The sequence below is a fragment of the Alosa sapidissima genome, chromosome 16 (genome assembly GCF_018492685.1).
Source record: "Alosa sapidissima isolate fAloSap1 chromosome 16, fAloSap1.pri, whole genome shotgun sequence".
NCBI classification, from domain to species: domain Eukaryota; kingdom Metazoa; phylum Chordata; class Actinopteri; order Clupeiformes; family Clupeidae; genus Alosa; species Alosa sapidissima.
The window spans coordinates 30,502,892-30,522,825 of record NC_055972.1 but is presented as its reverse complement, the minus strand read 5'-3'; the positions used below and the strand labels follow the sequence as shown (position 1 = coordinate 30,522,825).

Genomic DNA, 19,934 nt, shown 5'->3' with positions numbered 1-19,934 from the left:
TTACAACTAGTGAGATACGATTCTGTGCATTCAGAGGTAGGTTAATGATGCCTAAAAGCAGCCAATAGCACACTAAAACCTGATGACATTGACATTAGATCACCTACCAACTCTTTAAACTGCAACTCAACTGCTTTTCCATCTAAACCTCATCATATACCAAGCATATTTTACCAGAACTAAGTGTGAAACTGTTTATTACATTATTTGGTCAGAGGTTTAATCTTACGAATTGTATTCATCTAACTTCATGTAGATCAATAACCACTGCCATTTTTAAGTGTCAGAGTGATGGCCATAACAAAAAACCCTTAGGTGTTTTATAATATTTTCCATTTTCTCTTTTCTAACCCCTCATGAAAACATCTGTATATTTATTAAAACATGGACACTAAATGCAAATAGCATGCACATCAGTTTGTCCTTTAAATGATGAGTGTTAATATTATTGCAAACACTGTTTACCTGCTGTTTCGTGTATTAGATTTTTTATTATCTTAGGATAAAAAAACATTGACAATTACATGGGATGCCTTTTTTTCTTTTCTTTTTTTTCTGCATAATTTAACGTTATACACAGTGGGGGAGGGGGGTGGGGGTGGGGGGGGAGGATGGCGTTGCCAACACACCTTAGCCTCCTTAACGCAGGCCGACCTAAGCTGAATCAATTTGCACTTGGTTCAGAGGGGGCAGCCTGCAGACAGCACAAGAAGCATTCACAGTAAAGAGGGAGGGAACGAGAGAGGAGGAGGAGGAGGAGGAAGAGGAGGAGATAAGGAGAGGAAAAGGGAAAAGGGAGGAGAGAGAAGAGAGAAAGAAAAAAGTGATTGCAGCACTGGCCTTGGTGTGGACAGGAGAAAGAGAGGGTCCTGTGTCCATCCCTCCTCTCCTTCCCTCTCCTGATTGCCTTGATTTTTCAACGCATTTTGTTGTCTTTGACACAAAAAGGGATTTTCTTTTGTTTTTTATGTACACAGAATAGCTACAGGACCTTCTCCCCTTCCCCAGCAGGCAACTGTGTCAATATCCGCACATAAAATAATAATAATAATAATAATTATAGTAATAATAAAATAAAACAATATATTGGTCAGGATATTTGTTTTTTTTTTTCTTCTATAACTGATGGCGTGTTTTCTTTTGAAGCGACACAAATGTTCTATTGCCGTTTGGGAGAGGGCTGAAAGGTACTTTCTTCAGTTCAGTTTTCAAGTTTTCTCCTTTTTTTCTCTGGTTGTGGGTATTTTGTCTTCTTGTTGTTTTTTCTTGTTTTTTTTTTTTTTTTTTGTTTGTTTCGTTATGAGTTCACACTTTTGTGATCTGTGTGTGCTGCTCCTCGTCGAATGGCTCGTTCTCGGGGTCCGAGTCAGTGGTGTCGGAATACCGGTAGTGATCCGGCTCGTTGTCGCTCACGTCCGGGGTGACAGAGGTGGACGTGCTGGCCTCGGAGTTTGAGGGCTCCTCCGCTGTCCTTGTGAAATACAACTTCACCTAGACGAGAGAGAACCAGTGGCTTGAAAAACAGGCAAAACTTGAGGTCCTACACAATACTAAATATAAGAATTTCTGATGTATATACACAACACAGAATGATAAATATATAACAAATAGAGATGCACCGATATGGAATTTTAGGGCCGATAACGATAACCGATATTTATTGGTTTGTTGTGGCCGATACCGATACGATAACCGATAATATTACTCTTGAAAAAAAAATGTGAAAAGTGATTTGGGGAAAGCATTTAATAAGCATAATTTTATTACAGTAATTTTACCTACCACCAAATGATGGACAGAACTCATAATAGTCCTAAATAGTACAGCAGTCAACATAACAGTAGCCTAGCCCTACAGTATGTGTGGCTCCTTTAAGTGAACCCGACATCAGTGAATTGCGAGTGAGTGGCTAGAGAGTTTGAATCGTTTTCATTTAGGACTAAACGGTCATAAACGGCTCAGCTTGGAATAAGCTACAGTATAGTGACCAAATCAGAGTTTGTGAGGGAAACTTTCAAGGTTTAGTTTCAACTGCGGGTAACTGAATAAAGCTGCAACTCCTCAGACTGTATCTTATGTCTGTCTACTCTGTTGCGCACAACCTGCTGCAGCAGAAATGAAAGACGTTAGCCCCGAAGGTTTTAATAACTTATTATGATGACCTGTCGGGAACTGAAGCACGAATGGTTAGCATATTTGTAGGTAATAATACAAAACCCAAGCTAAAGTAATGCAAATATAAAACTAAAACACAACTTAGAACTAGGCCTACTTATGTACTCGTCCCACTAACGAGTTTGTTTATTAGTTTCCCCGACCAGCACGGTAAAGTGCAAACACACCAGCACAAGACGGCTCTAGATAGGGCTGAGCTCCGCTCTGGTAAAGTTAAATGGCGGATCATTCACGAGAGGATTTTGAGATGCACAGATTCCCAAATGAACGCATATCCACAGATTTTGTTAGAGTGGTGAAATACATTCACACCGCTGACATTAAATTGAGGAAAAAGTATAGCCAACCAAGCTCAAGTAGCTCAGTGTAGCCAGACGGACCTTACGTAGGCCTAAATTAGGACTTTAAAAAATAACGGCGGAAATTATCGGCCAGAATTCTGTTATCGGACCGATAATAATATTTTCATTTTTTCACTGATCGGCTAATAATATATCGGCCGCCGATATATCGTGCATCCCTAATAACAAACCTTTCTCTGTACTTAATGGCACAACAATTACATTTCCATAATATGATCGGGACCATATCTTTATATAACATTCCTACAGATTTGATATGACTTAAAAACCATTTTTTGAAAAAGTCACCTTAAAGTTTGGTGAGAAATATCTGTTGGCTTTATCTTTATTGGCTTTGTCCAAGTCGTTCTTGGAGAGGGACAAGATCAGGTAGTCCCGGTCTCCATCGGCCGCACCCACTCCGCCTCCGGCTCGGTCCACTGGGGCACTCAGGGTTTGTGCCGGAAGCTCCCCGATATCGTTCACCACTGACCCGTTCTCCACACGCTCCTCGCTCTCCTCCGGTCCCGGAATGAAGAAGGTGTTTACCCAAAAGTGAAACATTTTGTCCTGAAATGAAGGAGGGAAGAAACGATTTAAAGGACCAGTATGTAAGAAATGAAAAATAAATTGCAACCATTCCAAAAATGATCACCATATGTCGTCAGAGAGTAAGGAAACACGATGAACTGAAGTAATGGCTTATTTTACAACATTACTATTACCTGTAAAACCCCGTAAAAAAAATTAGTTACGGGCCGGAATCTCTTGGAATTTCCGTTTATGTTTTGAACGATTTAATTCTAGAATAGCGTAATAATGGGCTGGTGCTTTCTCCTATTTGGGTTGCCAGATTAGCAAAGGCCAACTGTCAATAGTTGTAGAATGAGTACCTTACGAGAGGCAGGCAAATTTCCAAAGCCTTCCTGAGATGGCGACGTCTTCGTCAAACAAAGAATATCAAGTCTGACGCAGAGGTGGCCATAACTCCACGACAGGTAGCCTAGGCTAAACTTCAATTGCATTGCTAACTTCAGCTAAATATGTTACGTTGATTAGAGAGGTACTGTATATTTAGTTTTCACTGTTTCCTTAATGTGTAGCTGGGTCATGGTTGGAGAAACGTTAAAGCAGCTGAGTTAGCTAAGTCTTCATTACATCTTGCAACCCAGAAGAGGCTTGCGTCTAGGTAGTCTTGAGAACGTTCACCAGTGTTTTGATTTTGGCCTACAGAACGTTCGGTAACAATCCTACAAACCGCTCCTTTAATACTGGAGCAGATGAGTGCGTATCAGTATATATTGTTTTACAGTGCAGTGATGTCGGGATTTACAAGAACGCATTCATACTCAATGAGGACTAGGGCTGGGATAAACGATTATTTTTTAAACGATTAATCTAGCGATTATTTTTTCGATGCATCGATTAATCTAACGATTCATTTTTTCAATTCGATTATCGATTATCTCCACATTAATTCACTAATAGCAACTTATACATGTTTATTTACATATCTGAATGAAAAAAACATGAATTCTTTAACATCGCAATATACGTTTATTGCTTTTAAGATTACAAAATAAAAGACTATACAAGTGCAAAGTAATTCATTCTTAGTCAGAGGTAGCATTCAATAAAGTTCAGCAGTGTCAAATGGAGTGCCTGTCATTTTAAGACGTTCGTGTGGGAATCCTTGCAATTAACATTAAACATTAACACAGTTAAAAGGCTGCTGATGTGTGGATGCAATTCATAAGTAGTTAGTTCAAATAACGGTTCGTACTTCTCCTTTGAACAAGCACTTTTGAGTCTTGGAAAACACTTTTCCATTTACATCGGGATTTTGCAAACATTCAGAGTCAATAAAATGAGCCCTGCATGAATAACGAATACAAGTAGCTGCAAGTAAGCATGCTAAACTTGACATCCAAACAGTATTCTAACGTTAGCTTTGAGATACTGCTTGATTGCATACTGTAACTTAACTTAGTAGTCTCCTCAATGTACTATGTTGCGATAAGACCTTAGCAGAGTTTACTTTAACTTCAATGCAGTAGACTGACCTTTTTCATCATTTTGTTTTGCTTGTGGAAGAATTCCACCTTGATGTCGCCACACACAGGCAGAGGCTGTGGGAACTCGAAGAACATGTGCTTCTCCTCCCGTCGGGTGTGGGCCGGGTTGGAAGTGTGTATTTTAACCTTTAACTGGTACACGACAAACTGAGGGTCTGGTTGGAGGATGGGAGGAGAACGAGGAGGGAGAGGGGAGAATGGGAGAGAGATGTTTGAGGAGAGAAACAAGAGAGAGAGAGAGAGAGAGAGAGAGAGAGAGAGAGAGAGAGAGAGAGAGAGAGAGAGAGAGAGAGAGAGAGAGAGAGAGAGAGAGAGAGTAGGCCAGATATAAATATGAAAGAGCAGTGAAAGAGGACGTGAGGAAAGAGGAATTGAGCAAAGACAACCACACAAAAAAGGTGTTAAAATCACCTAATCTCTCCATCACGTCCATAGCTTTGCACAGAATAGCATTTTCTGGGTTCATAAAGGTTCATCAAACCCTTTCTCCCATCCCCCCACCCACCAGCAAATATTTTAAATAGGAGAAAACAAGAGTTAGACAAGAGTCAGGATAGAGACACAGAGGAAAGGACTGACCCAAGCACCAGATCACACAAAAAGCCCTATTCTGAGGACAGCCAGTGAGGTGCCACATATGAAATAAAACCTACACAGAGGTCTAGGGGTGGGCGTGAATTTGTGTTCAGCCAATTTTGTATGAATCTAACATCACCTAAAGCCAGAGATGACGGCATGCGTTTCGCAAGAGGGAGCCATGTGGGAAATGAACTCGTGACCTAGTGCCAGCGAGCACCACCTTCTAGCAGTGACCTCTGCCTCACTTCAGCTCGCGTGTCGGCAGAGCATTGAGGCGCGCCTCTCAGCAGACAGGAAGTGATGACTGCATTAGTGCACTGTGCATCTGCTGCACGACGGTTAGTGCCAGGCGACAAAGTGCAAAAAAAAAAAAGCCATGTGCATCAACTCAGCTAGCTGGTTACCATAGCAGCACGGCAAAGACGCTCAGTCTACCACTGTGGCGCCATAACATTCAGGCTTTACCGGTTAGAGCATACTGGATCTACCCACACATTCCACTTTGCAAAGCAGGTTTTGCTAGTGATGTGCAACATAAAAATTTGCCTGAACTGAGCTCTGTCTGTGAGATGTAGGATTGGGTACTGAACTCAGCACTTTTAATGGTACCGTTTGAAGATCAGTACTACCAAATACTTTTTTTTGGCTCAACTGTGCTCACTTCCGGTGCCGGAGAAGAACGCATCTGGGTGAGACCAGTGCAAAACCACTACAGCACCATTTTGATTTTCTCTTTGGATTTTCTTTTTTTGGATTCAGTGTCTGAAAGGGGCAAATAAATAAGAGATTTACAGACAAAAGTGAAATGTTTCCATAAACTTGCTATACTTTTTACTGTTCTCTGTTCTTTGTAAATGAGAACTGATTGGCTTTTCTCTAAGGCCCGTTTGGTAATTATGTGTTAAAGAATGATAACTTGTGAGCTTCTCATGTTGTTACATGATACTATCTTGGCAATGCAGAGTGGGCTGATGCTACCCTGTTTAAAAAAAAACAAAAAAAACAAAAAACAGTAAGCCTGCTTAGTCAGAAATAAAAATGGTGGATTGTGGTGAAATGGTGCATAACTAATGAATAAATATGTTGTTGTTTTTTTCAGTATATATTCATATGTAGGCTATAGTTTAGGCAACAGGTCCTGACATTAAACATCTTGACAGTTCCTTGTGTGTGCGCACTGAGTTTTTGAAGAAAGAAGTATGTGCAGACTGTAGTTGGCTTCCTTCACATAAGCATAATTGTAGGCCAGTTGTCTAATTCAGCTCTCTGTCTGAGTTCACCATATTAATAAATGGCAGTTTGCTTCAGCAGCGGAGTTCTAGTTTGGATGTCCTGGGTGATATGTGACATGACTTAATGGTGACCCCGCATTGACAATAAGCCAGAACTCAACATTCTGTTGAACAGCACTTTTGCATATGTGCAGCAAGTAGGCCTATTGCAAAATATAACATTTTATTGGACTAAACTTAGTAGTGCCACCAATTTCTATAGTCACCAGCCACCCCACTACTGTTACAGGTTCAGACAGAGTAAATACCGCTGGGTACTGGTACTGAACACCAAGTATCGATATTGGTATCAAGATGGGTTAAAATTTTAAAGGTACCCAACCCTAAGTGCTTTCAATTCTTTTATCTTATTTCATTTTTTCCCCCGCTGATTGCTAGAGGACTAGTGCGTTGTGTTGCCATGGCTGGTGAGGTGGGTGCTCTGTGAAGTTGCTCAGTCTCAGTTAATGATGTAGTAAATTAAGGCTGAATTACCCCAGTGCCAGCTCCCTTTCTTGAAGCCCTGGGAGTTGGGTTCGCTCCTGTTTTTTACTGTACTGTCCCCTTAGAGAGAGAGAAGGAAGTTAACACACACACCCTGCTGATCCACCGGAGAAGGGGGGGGTGGGGGTGGGGACGGCCTAGCTGTCTCAACATACAAACGGCTCCGTTAGGGGTGCAACAGTCTCGTGCACTCGCAGCAACACAGTTCAAGTGCAAAGCTTTGAGTCACAGGTCCCACGGGAGTGGTAGTTTGAGTATTTCCTGGAACTGCTCTTCAGGTAGCTGCTTGTGTGATTTGTTATGCAGGCCAGATTGTATGAACTCCACTCCCTACTGTATTCAATGTAAATGACTGTTTCTCAGAGTGAGCTTAAGAATGATCTAAAATCACAGAAGATTTAGATTTGATTTCTATCCGATTAGATAAACCAAATATATAACGGTCAACTTTTCTGTGGCTGAAGGTATTGCAATACTTGACTTTAGTCCTGTGCCAATCTTTTTTTTTTTTAGTCAACTTGGTCTGCAATCCCTCTTCATCTAGGCCCTCATCACAGTAGACCAGTTGTATTCCTGTTTGTGTAATACATTGCCATTAGCAAAGTGTTAAATGTTATATTACACATGGCCGCTATCACACAAATACAAGAGTATTACTGACTAGACACAGATGAAGCTAGAAAATGTTTGCTTTGAAGTAGATAGCTAAACCAAAGGGTAATTTCAAAGCATTTGAAAGGAACATTCACTAGATTTGCAAAATTTGTAATTCAGCATACTCCATCAACTAGTACTTTCCTGCGTGTCTGGGAGATGCTTTGCATGGAAAACAATGTTCTATCAATACATGTTCAGTCTGAAAATGCTGAATAAAGCACACCACAATACAATGGTGTAGTCTTCTGACTGAATCATGTCTATCTCCATGTTAATTTTTGCATGACTAGGGACATTATGATATATGCACAGTGCAAACCTACTGTAACATCAATTCCTTCTAGAGCCTGCTTGACATAGCAAAACTCTTCATTTCACTCAATTCAATTTGTTCACTGCTATTGGATAATTTAATTTCCAGGGTCCAATTAGACACAACAAACTCAACTTTGACCTGAAAACTGCAGTCAAACCTCACCCATGTGTATGTCTGTATATGTATTTATGCTTGTATCCATGTATGTGTGTTGAACCATTGCACCCCTAACATTTGCAAATAAACTTAACAGATATTCAGATATCATATACCTAGATACACACACACACACACACACACACACACAAACTTACAGTGATAAACTGTATTCTTCTACAGTTGCTCCTTTCTTGCAATGTCACTTCCTGTTTCTCACAAACTAATTGATGGTCTTATTTTTCCTACGTCATTCATGCTAGCTTACTTTCAATGTATTGATAAGTGTCCAAATCAGAATAGAGCCCTCATATTAGGGTGAAGAGAAGAGAGAAATTTAGAGAATGAGTGAAGGAGAGATGTGGGAGAAACAAAGGGGTTTGTGACGCCTCCCAGGTAGAGCAGACAACAGACGCTAGCTGCACCCCAAATTTCACTATCTGTAGGTCCCAACAACCAGGGACACAGTGCAAGGAGGAACACAGGTGTACATTAGAAGTCATAAGGAGCATGCATGTTAATTGAGAAACTCATTCACAAATGTCAATTTTCACCACAGCTAGTTCATTTGCAGGAGTCTGTTGCATTTGGCAGTCAGAACTACATACTGTATATGAAGGGTTCAGATGCAAAAGCCTCTAAATGCCACCTATGTCAAAAATGAGATAAAGATGGTGAGGGGATGCTCTTCACACATAGTATACGCTAATCAAATAATTTAACTTCTAAACCTCCTAAATACCATCTAAATAATCTTCCTGGTCTGAAATATCAATTTATAGGCAAAAACCTATAGGAGCCTGAATTTAAATGCTCATTTAAAAGAAAAGTGGTCAGACGGATTTAGAGGGTTTTGCATCTGAACTCTTCATATGTTCATAAAAGTGTGTGTGTGTTGTATATGACCGTCAACTCATTCAAATGTCATTCAGCAACCGTAGGATGACATCAGACAAATGTGCAGTGGTCTCTTAATTTTTTACTACAGCTGTATACAGTGAGGCTCATAAGTATTTGAACCCATGTAGGGCTGGGACAACGCGTCGACGTAATCGATGACGACGCAAAAAATACGTCGACGCAAAATAGGAGCGTCAATTCGTCAAGCATAACGTATTTTTAATTTTACACCTTCAGTGTTTTCCATACGTTGACTAATCTGTGGCTAGGCACCACGAAATCAAAACCGGCCACCAGACATTGATGTTCTATGTTGTACTATTTAAATTAAAGATAAGATAAAATAATTTCATTGAGCTGCACTTTTTACTCACACAGCCTTTCCTCGCCCCGCCCGCGCTCTCTCTCTCTCTCTCTCTCTCGTAACGAGCCCGCTGGTCCTCCTCTGCATGTGCATTTAACAAAATATTCATGATTGTTGAAGGATTGTTTTTTGCCACATAGAAGCACTGCATAGAACACAGTGGGCTAAATTGCTATTAAATCCGCTTAGCATCGTGACCATGCTGCGCAAATGTGTTCAAAACTGCTGCATTAAAGTTAAAGTAAACTCTGCTGAGGTCTTATCACAACATAGTACATTGAGGAGACTAAACTAAGTTAAGTTACAGTATGCAATCAAGCAGTATCTCAAAGCTAACGTTAGAATACTGTTTGGATGTCAAGTTTAGCATGCTTACTTGCAGCTGCTTGTATTCGTTACTCATGCAGGGCTCATTTTATTGACTCTAAATGTTTGCCAAATCCCGATGTAAATGGAAAAGTGTTTTCCAAGACTCAAAAGTGCTTGTCCCAAGGAGAAGTACGAACCGTTATTTGAACGAACTATGTTGTGAATTGCATCCACACATCAGCAGCCTTTTAACTGCGTTAATGTTAATTGCAAGGATTTCCTCACACAACGTCTTAAAGTGACAGGCACTCAATTAGACATACACTACTGAACTTTATTGAATGCTACCTCTGACTAAGAATGAATTACTTTGCACTTGTATAGTCTTTTATTTTGGAATCTTAAGAGCAATAAACATATATTGTAATGTTAAAGAATCCATGTTTTTTCATTCAGATATGTAAATAAACATGTATAAGTTGCTATTAGTCAATTAATGGGGAGATAATCGATAATCGAATCAAAATCGAATCGGACTGAAAAAATGAATCGTTAGATTAATAGTTTAAAAAATAATCGTTTATCCCAGCCCTAAACCCATGCTAAAGTTGACTTAGCATGGGTTTAGGGCTGGGATAAACGATGTGATGATGTGGGGCTATTTTAATTCCAAAGGCTAAGGGAACTTTATCAGAATGCAAAGTATCCTGGATCCATGATATAACTAGCCTTTAAAAATAAAAATCTGCCTGCCTCTATGGGAATTTAACAGGGGTTTAAATACTTATGGCCCCTGTATGTTAAGGAAGAACATTTATTTATGTATGATACATTATTCATTCACAAAAAAAATTGGTGACCTTAAAAAGGTTGGATATGTCCTATGTTTTTTACTTAAGGCATTAAGATCAATTTCCAAAAGATGATTTTATATTCCACTTTTTAGTCAACTTTAGCATGGGTTCAAATACTTATGAGCCTCACTGTATGTATATACATGTATGTATGTATACGTATGTATGTATGTATGTATATATGTATATATGTATATATATATATATATATATATATATATATATATATATATATATATATATATATATATATATATATATATATATATATATGTAAGAGACATCTTCAGTCTGGAGAAGTAAACAACCTATACATGTTTTCTAAGAGTCCGCAAATGAGCCATGGGCAAAATTGACTTCAGAGAATTTCTTTTGGTCTTAAAGAGTGGTTAAACAAACAAAATACATGCACACACAAACCGCAGTGTGTGTGTGTTCTATGAAACTTACTGCTGGTTCCTCCACCAAACATGGGCACAGTTTCGAACACCATCTTGTGAAAGAGTAAGGCGACGGGCCGGTACTCCAGCTGTTTCTTGAGCAGGTAGCTGTAATAGTATACGTAGCGCCGCTGGCTAGGGATGGTGACCCCCTGTGAGGCAAACAAGGACACAAGGACACATTCACCGCAGGGAGAAGTGATGCAACTTCAATAGATGCAGCAGAGGTAGTGTGGAGAAAGTAGTAACACAGTCTTTGTTTGAGTGTGCATTACTTAAATGCCTTTTGAACAGCGTTTTTGTTTTGTTGTGATGATGAGCCCAACACTAGTTGAATACTTGCTTGCTATTCATACAGCAGTGGCCCAAGTGTTAAATTGTTCACTGATTTTAACCATGGAGGATCAGAGCAGAGATTGCCTGGATGCTGTGCAATGGAATGTAGGAATTTCCGAGCGAGCCACCCACCTTTTTGTCCCTGGTCCTGACTTCTCCGTAGAAGTCCAGGGCTTCCTGGGCCTCCTGGAACTTCCTGCGATGCAGCAGATAGGCACAGATCATGACCCCCGTGCGACCTTTGCCTGCCTTGCAGTGGATGGCGGCCACATGATTGTCATCCTCACTCAACCACTGGTCAAGGTCCTCACAGAACGGCTTGATCAACTCCAGCTGAGGGGGGTTGTGGTCTTCGAAGGGGTATTGTGCAACTGGAGGGAAAAAAGCAAGACTTTAACACTCCTGTACTCAGCAACTCCTGTAAATAGGGCGGGAAACATGGGCACCTGAGCCAGACACCACAGTCTACCCTGTATGTTAAATTAATATTGCCGCATCTCTACCCCCTTTGTTAGGATGGCACTACGTCAATGCATTAGGTGAAATAGTCTAAAGATGGGTTTTAGAAGCAATGAGATTGTGGCTCGAAAACACAACATAGCTAGGCATTAGATCATCATCATCTCACCTCTGCAGTTGAATTTGGCAGTATCATAGTGTCGTTCTGCACATCTGAAAGACAGATATACACTCCATTTCAGATTTCATATATTTTTCTCTTCTCAAACAAATGAAAATTAGAGATGCACCGATATGGAATTTTAGGGCCGATAACGATAACCGATATTTATTGGTTTGTTGTGGCCGATACCGATACGATAACCGATAATATTACTCTTGAAAAAAAAATTGTGAAAAGTGATTTGGGGAAAGCATTTAATAAGCATAATATTATTGCAGTAATTTTACCTACCACCAAATGATGGACAGAACTCATAATAGTCCTCAATAGTACAGCAGTCAACATAACAGTAGCCTAGCCCTACAGTATGTGTGGCTCCTTCAAGTGAACCCGACATCAGTGAATTGCGAGTGAGTGGCTAGAGAGTATGAATCGTTTTCATTTAGGACTAAACACTCATAAACGGCTTAGCTGGGAATAAGCTACAGTATAGCGACCAAATCAGAGTTTGTGAGGGAAACTTAGGTTTAGTTTCAACTGCGGGTAACTGAATAAAGCTGCAACTCCTCAGACTGTATCTTATGTCCGTCTACTCTGTTGCGCACAACCTGCTGCAGCAGAAATGAAAGGGGTTAGCCCCAAAGGTTTTAATAACTTATTATGATGACCTGTCTGGAACTGAAGCAGGAATGGTTAGCATATTTCTAGGTAATAATACAAAACCCAAGCTAAAGTAATGCAAATATAATACTAAAACACAACTTAGAACTAGGCCTACTTATGTACTCGTCCCACTAACAAGTTTGTTTATTCGTTTCCCCGACCAGCGCGGTAAAGTACAAACACATCAGCACAAGACGACTCTAGATAGGGCTGAGCTCCGCTCTGGTAAGGTTAAATGGAGGATCATTCACGAGAGGATTTTGAGATGCACAGATTCCCAAATGAACACATATCCACAGATTTTGTTAGAGTGGTGAAATACATTCACACCGCTGACATTATATTGAGGAAAAGTATAGCCAACCAAGCTCAAGTAGCTCAGTGTAGCGAGACGGACCTTACGTAGGCCTAAATTAGGACGTTAAAAAATATCGGCGCAAATTTTCGGCCAGAATTCTGTTATCGGACCGATAATAATATTTTCATTTTTTCACTTATCGGCCAATAATATATCGGCCGCCGATATATCATGCATCCCTAATGAAAATACGTAGCACAGATTGCATTCAAGTTGACAAGACATAGGTTCAAAAGTTTACTTACAGATTATATATTTTGTAATGGTTTTTGTGTTTTGAATCCAAAAACCTGAAGAAAAAGGGGGGGGGGGGGGGTGAGAGGAAAAGTTAAACATCTGAGAGGATTGATGAAACCGCTGTGGTCAACAGTGTTCCACTTCTGCTATAAATATACATTACACATCCACATTCCAACATGTCCTCAGACTCCGAACAGACATTCAAATGTTTTTTTCGTTGTTCTAGGTCTGGACACTTCTGTAAAGCACAGATGCAGCTGTATGCAGTTCCATGTCATTCAAGACCATTCGTTTCTATGCACCACAGCTCCACTTGCCATCCAATACCTTCCAGCATTGGGAATATACATGCTGAATTAGTCATATGACTACATGAGTATGATTAAGCCATTACAACATGTTCTGTGCATCGTATGCATGTGTCTGCATGCTTACCTGACTACATCATCTATATTATTTCTGTAGACTCCCTCCAACCTTTCTGCTGGAAAACCCATGGCGATGATATTCGGATATATGTCTGAGACCTTGAGTTAAGGAAAGGTAAACACGTAATAGGCCAGTGCTGTGCAGAGTACTGCATGGCAAAGTCAAACAAAATATTTACATTGATGAAATATTTGAAGCTATGCACATGCACAGTGAGCACTTAGCCTACAAAAGAAATCACAACAAAACAGGAAGAAAAGGCAGTTCCTTGTCTATTCATTTCATGACATAAAACCTAGAATAGACTTTATCATCTTGATTTCGCCCATTCAACAAGTCATAGTCTAGAAAGCAGTGTAGACAAACCACACTTTCACACAAGGTCTTTTCAGTCAGCAGGGCCCGTTTCAACCACACTGGCAAATGTTATTAAGAGCCATTTACTGGTGTGTGGGGAAATGTTTGGTGCTCCTACCCAACACCAGCCATGTCATCCTATAGTGCTCCTACCCAACACCACCAGCCATGTCATCCTATAGTGCTCCTACCCAACACCACCAGCCATGTCATCCTATAGTGCTCCTACCCAACACCACCAGCCATGTCATCCTATAGTGCTCCTACCCAACACCACCAGCCATGTCATCCTATAGTGCCATTTCAACTATGCGTTGAAGCCACAAGTGGATCTGCTATGACATCACACAAACTCACAAATAAAACCAAGGAAAGTGTGCACTCACACAGACAGACACTTGATTTTAATCCTTTCACCATGCCTCTCTGTCCCCCTTTTCTCCTCTCTCCATCCATCCCTCTCTCTCAGCTCTGCACAAGCTCTAGGAGTGCAATGCTTCACTCATTTGCAGAAGTGCCCCTTTCTGAGAATATCCTTTCAAAATGGAAACCCTGAATGTTTTTAATTGGATGAGTCAGGTCATATTTTTAGCAGCAGTACATTTCAAGTGCTGGAGTGCAATTTCTTTTGTTTCTCAAAGGCAAAAAAAAAAGGTGGACAGTGGAATGGGTTAGTGGCACTTTCCGCATCCAGGTCCTCAGAGATGAGAGAAACAAAGAGGTGACACTCAAGCTAGTAGCTACCAGATTACAAGGGTTTTGGGTTGGTTTTGCTCCCTGACTGATTTGCAGTGATTTTCTGTAACATCATGCATACTTTTAACATATTAAACAACAAACTCCTCTTTTTCTGGGATAATGTGTCATCCTCTGCTTGGAGCTAGCAGGTCTAACTACAGAGTAAAGCAAAACGGCAGACCAACGCAGTAAGGGACAACGAAGGAAAAGTGCTTATGTCCCATCACTATAACTTTGAAATTCCCCCTTTTTGCTCTGCACTCAGCTGTCATTCGCTTTTGATGCCAAAATATAAAGAACTAAAATAAACCTCATTCAACCACTCTTTGCTACTCCACTAATGCTATGAAGAATAACGTAAGGAACTATGGAGAAAAGTCTATAAATCCACGGGTTAGGTAAAATATTAACTGCAACATTTAAATCTGATCACACATGAAACTCTCTAAGGGACAGACTGACCTTACAGATGGTGCAAGTGATAAATATTTGTAATACGCAAGATAAACTGTCTCTAAAGTTCAGCAGCCGTCTCCTAAAGTGACATAAGTTTCAACACTGTCCTGCTGCATTAGCAAACTAGGAAATATCCGTAGAGACGGGCATCCCATCCTACATAATATTTTGCATTAGCACGGTACACTGGCAGCAGGGAGACTGTTCCTCTGTTAGAGTAGTGTAGAAGTTCTCAAGACATCATTCACAGGACTTGTAATTAGAAAGCTTTGCATGAAAAAAAAAAAAAGCACAGCCACTGTACACATTAATCACTAATCCATGTCCACCCTGCGTCCGTACTAGTCTGGTACAGGATGTGTCCAGCATGAGTAAAGACAAACTAAACAGAATGTAAATTTCACTAGATGTGTGTGTTTGTGTGTGTTGGGAGTGGGTGTGCATTTAATGTATTATGTGTAAATGAGTGTGTGTATTGGACAGGCAGACTGTGTGTAGATGTGTATGAGTGTGTTAGGCCTAGGCGTCCCTTCTGTGGGCTCTCCCCTCCTCCCCCCCACCCGATAGCAGCTCAGCAGTGCTCTATTTTAAGGTCCATTCCCAGAACTCAGATACTGTGTTACATAAGGGCACAGGGCCATATTGTTTTAGATACCATGGCAGAGAGAGAGAGAGAGAGAGAGAGAATGTTGGTGTATACTAAGCCACCACACCATTTAACCACATACATGAGTGCTGGGTGTGAGTGGGGTGGGGCAGGGCGGGGGGTGTACTGGGGTGCTCTACCACATGTCAGCCACACTTTGCTCGTGTGCTAGAAATGCAGCTTGTGTCAACACCTTTATGTGGTCTCTCGTCACACACGCACCAAGTTAACAAATTATCAATCTGATGTGACAAAGACACCCTCAGTTCCCACCCAAACACACACACACGCGTGCTGAGACACTGAAAAGCTGACACTGATTCTACCAATTCATTGAGCCACCCCATTTCATTCATCCACAACTTTCCAAAACTGTGTCCCGCAGCTTGCCTCTGCCAAGATCCACATCACCACAACATGCATTTCAGCAGCCAGATTAATGTTGCTGTGCACAATTAAGCTATACAACTCAATCTTCAGTCATGACAGCTTGCATGACCTCCAACCTTTTCTTGAGCAAGGTTGACAGGCTTGCTGGATCACCTTACAGATGTGGGAGTGGGCCGTTGCCAATGGATACAAGCTAGGGCTGCACAATTTTTGGGGGGATAAAATCTAATTGTGATTTTCCCCACAAATATTACAATTGGATTTAATATTCAATTTTCCAGATATTGCTTCAAGTTGGGCCACTTATGCTTGGTGAGCATGCCTTGAACATGAGAAGCACAGCACTCTGTCGGGTGAGCTTCACACAAGGAGGACTACATGAATATAAAAAGATTAACCATTGGGACGGATTTGTGAGCTGCACGATTACTTGCAGCCTTTGCAATTACCTAACTGCATTAATTCAATTTATCAAAATTGATCAACTGTGCAGCCACAATACAAGCTATTTTATGTTTCTGCAGCAGAAGAAACAAAGGTTAGCATCTCCATTCAGTGGCGCCAATACGCACCACTGCCAAGACATACCAAAACACACCATTAAATGCAAATAGTAAAAAAAACGTAATCTAAACAGATCTAATGCTGAGCAATTTACTGATAATAGCAATAGATGAGAGCATGACCTAATCTAACTGACCATTGCACTACTGGAATGCATGTCTGTTCCTTATTTTGTTTTAACTTTAGAGAAACTATACTTGAGGTAGTACATGGATGCACACTTATATGACCTGAAGGCTTGTCATTTCTAACAGACAGTATACCTGAATACATCACCACCACCAAACCCTCTTTCAATTATAGCATAGATCATCTGGCATTATATCTAACTAGTTTGTGTACTCGTTACTTTCCAATGCAGGTTGCAAATTTAGTTATGCAAAGCAGTATCAGCAACAAATTCAAGAGCAGAACACCATGTCTTATTTATCAGCCAAACTGAACACTAGATCGTCCCAAAACCAAGTGCACACCCTTGCATCCGAGGGCCTCATCACACTACCTCTGTACATCTTCCATATGATTTCAAGAGACATGACTTAGCAAGGAGTGCAATGCAGTCATTTTTCCAAAGTGCAACTTCCACCTAAACGTACAATATCTGGCGATAGGAAGCCAACATATTTTCAAAATAAAACTATATGCCTATTGTTTTATTCTGACAACAGCTGTGGTAGTATGTATTTCAACGCAATATTTTAGTCGGAATCTGACGAAAAATGCAGCTGTACTGGATGACCCAAGGCATGATCCCTTCCAACCTGGATGAGTACCTAGCGATGAGAACGACATTCAGGGAGCTAACAGTATGCCACCTTATATGAAAAGTAAAATATATGAATATATCACATCAAACTAGTAAAATTGTCCATCCATTACATTAGGCTTGCATTGTCTTAAGCAACGAGTAATCACAATCAGTAATCACAAGTCATGGTGACCCTTTTGAGAGCACGTATGATATAATCTATCTATTAAGAGATGATGGGACGCTTACTGAGTTGAGTGTGTGGAAACGAACCCTAATTAACAAGCTATGGGGCTAGCCAGCTAGGTAGGGACGTTACACGTTATAATGCTAGCCAGCATGCTGTGTGTATCGGTCAATTGACACCTACATAACTTGCCTCATATTTTTCAGAAATAACGGCAAATATAACATGGCCACACACATCACTAACAAGTCCTACAGTATTCGCTTAGTTCCGTTGTTTCGTAGGCTTGCCATACATCGTTGTGAGATCTCCAATATCCCCGTCCACACTGATTTTTAAATTAGCAAGCTAAAGTTAGCCAACATCTCAGTAACTAGCAAGGCAAATGGCTACGGAAAAAAGACTTTCAGGACAAGCTAGCATTAGCTAGCTCAAGACATTTCTGCTGACAATCAATATAACGTTACTGTTCGGACAAACCAACTACGGTTTAAGGATGCAATAGGTAAAATGTATTCTACTGTCAATGCACTTGGGGGAAAGGGACCACTTTCTAAATAACGTTAATGTTAACTGTTAGACAAGGATACATGTCAAGTCCAAATCGAATCCATCCTCTTGATACCTTCGTTTGTTTCGACTTACAATTTCCTTGATTATTGCAGCCATTGCAAAGTCCTTAAGCTTCTATCAGTTATGTCAATGTATATTTGCTTCCTCTGCAATGGCTTTGTCCCACGATCACCCTTGCTTCTCCTGGTTTTGCAGCTCCTTCCTTTGCGGTGACAGGGCTAGCAGGCTAGCACAGTGGTTGTCGTTGTGAATAGGATTAGAATGGCCTCTGGATCATAAAGACGGGCCTTGCTCGGTTCCACCACAGCAGGCCCGACTTTCCCAATCCTGGAATTTGTCGTGCAACCCACCAAGTGAGAAGATATCCAAAAATCGAGAACCCGGATCGGAACGCATTAGACACGGCCAAAGTCTTTGAGTCCGCTACAGCCGCCGTGATTAGGTCCACCGAGAGGAGAGAACCCTCTCCATTGCTGCTAACGTATAAATTCAGACAACCCTTTCCCAGGCAACTCACGACGTAGCTAGCTAGCTGGCTAGCATTTCTAGCTAGCAACAATGGCTAGCTAGCAGCCCCTTTCTTCCCCAAAATCCTCCTAGCGACGGATCATCGTAGTCCTTAGATTGAACAAATAAACAGAGGAAGTGACAGGCTCCACCGTAAATTTAAATAAAGTGTATACCGGTGATTATTCAGAGGGATGGTATTTAATGGTTTCGTCCGAGGGAATCATTTTCTTTTCGCGATTCTCTCCCAGCTGAACTCTCAAACTTCCATCATGGCTTCCAACAGAGGAAAAAAGAAGGTAGACCAGGCAGTTTCACAAAATATCCTACCGCTGTGAATAAATAGATCTAGAATGTCCCACTGATGCTAAAGCCCACTATACATTCAGCTAACACACATATAAATGCATTGGAATAAATTGAGATGTGAAAATCAAGTAAACGCAATACGTTGATAAAAGCAATAACGGCGATCTCCTTTGTTAGACGCGGAAGGACACACGACTCCAGTACGGGCAGCAATCCTCCCTGTCAAAGTGGTCACGTGTTTTGATAATTGGGGAAGTTTCCAATACACCGCGCAAACTGATGATGTATTGTTTCGTCGTGATCGAAACTGTGTTTTACCACCGAATGCATCAAGATGCGTAAGACCAAGTACAGTCATGTATAGCTTCTTTGAAAAAGGTCGGGTAGTAGCTTGACGATAGGCATGCTTCACAAAAAGAGTGTTGTCCAGCGAAACATTTAAGACATTAGATAGTTTACATTACATAGTTCACACACGTTAACCTACTTGGTTAAAAACGTGGTTAATGCAAAGCAGTGAACTGTGGACGTGAGAACAATCTTTTGCATCCACCAAGGTAACATTACTAACATTACAGAAACTTCGGGTCAATAAATCAGTGCTCTCTGGACGACGCACTTTGCGCCCTCTGGCTGAAAGAAACGGTAGTGACAGCTTTTTCTTAATTTTGAAAATGTCTATCAATGGTAGACAATTCATGAATGTTAAGGGCTTATTGAGGCCTATCGATTTATTACTACGCCTAATCCTAAAAAATAATAGATACGTTTAATAGGTATAGGTACGTTTAATAGACTATTTAAAATCAATTTTAAGTGACTTACAAATAATGCACAAAAAAAAAAACTTATATAGTGTCTAAAATGTCT

The 19,934-nt window shown here is 40.7% G+C and overlaps 1 protein-coding gene across 2 annotated transcripts; it reads right to left on the bottom strand.

Moving 5' to 3' along the window:
• Positions 1 to 1,098: 1,098 nt before the first annotated feature.
• LOC121684905 (phosphatidylinositol 3,4,5-trisphosphate 3-phosphatase and dual-specificity protein phosphatase PTEN-like) lies at positions 1,099 to 19,270 on the bottom strand. 2 transcript variants are annotated; one of them, XM_042065037.1, is made up of 10 exons: positions 18,266 to 19,270; positions 13,596 to 13,680; positions 13,166 to 13,210; positions 11,906 to 11,949; positions 11,410 to 11,648; positions 10,952 to 11,093; positions 6,937 to 7,005; positions 4,580 to 4,746; positions 2,826 to 3,086; positions 1,099 to 1,491 (listed from the first exon to the last, which is right to left on the bottom strand). In XM_042065037.1, the coding sequence occupies exons 1-10, from the start codon at positions 18,342 to 18,344 to the stop codon at positions 1,306 to 1,308; spliced, it is 1,317 nt and encodes a 438-aa protein (XP_041920971.1). In that variant the 5' UTR covers positions 18,345 to 19,270; the 3' UTR covers positions 1,099 to 1,305. The 2 variants fall into 2 exon arrangements, with proteins under 2 accessions (XP_041920971.1, XP_041920972.1); XM_042065038.1 differs by lacking the exon at positions 6,937 to 7,005.
• Positions 19,271 to 19,934: the final 664 nt, after the last annotated feature.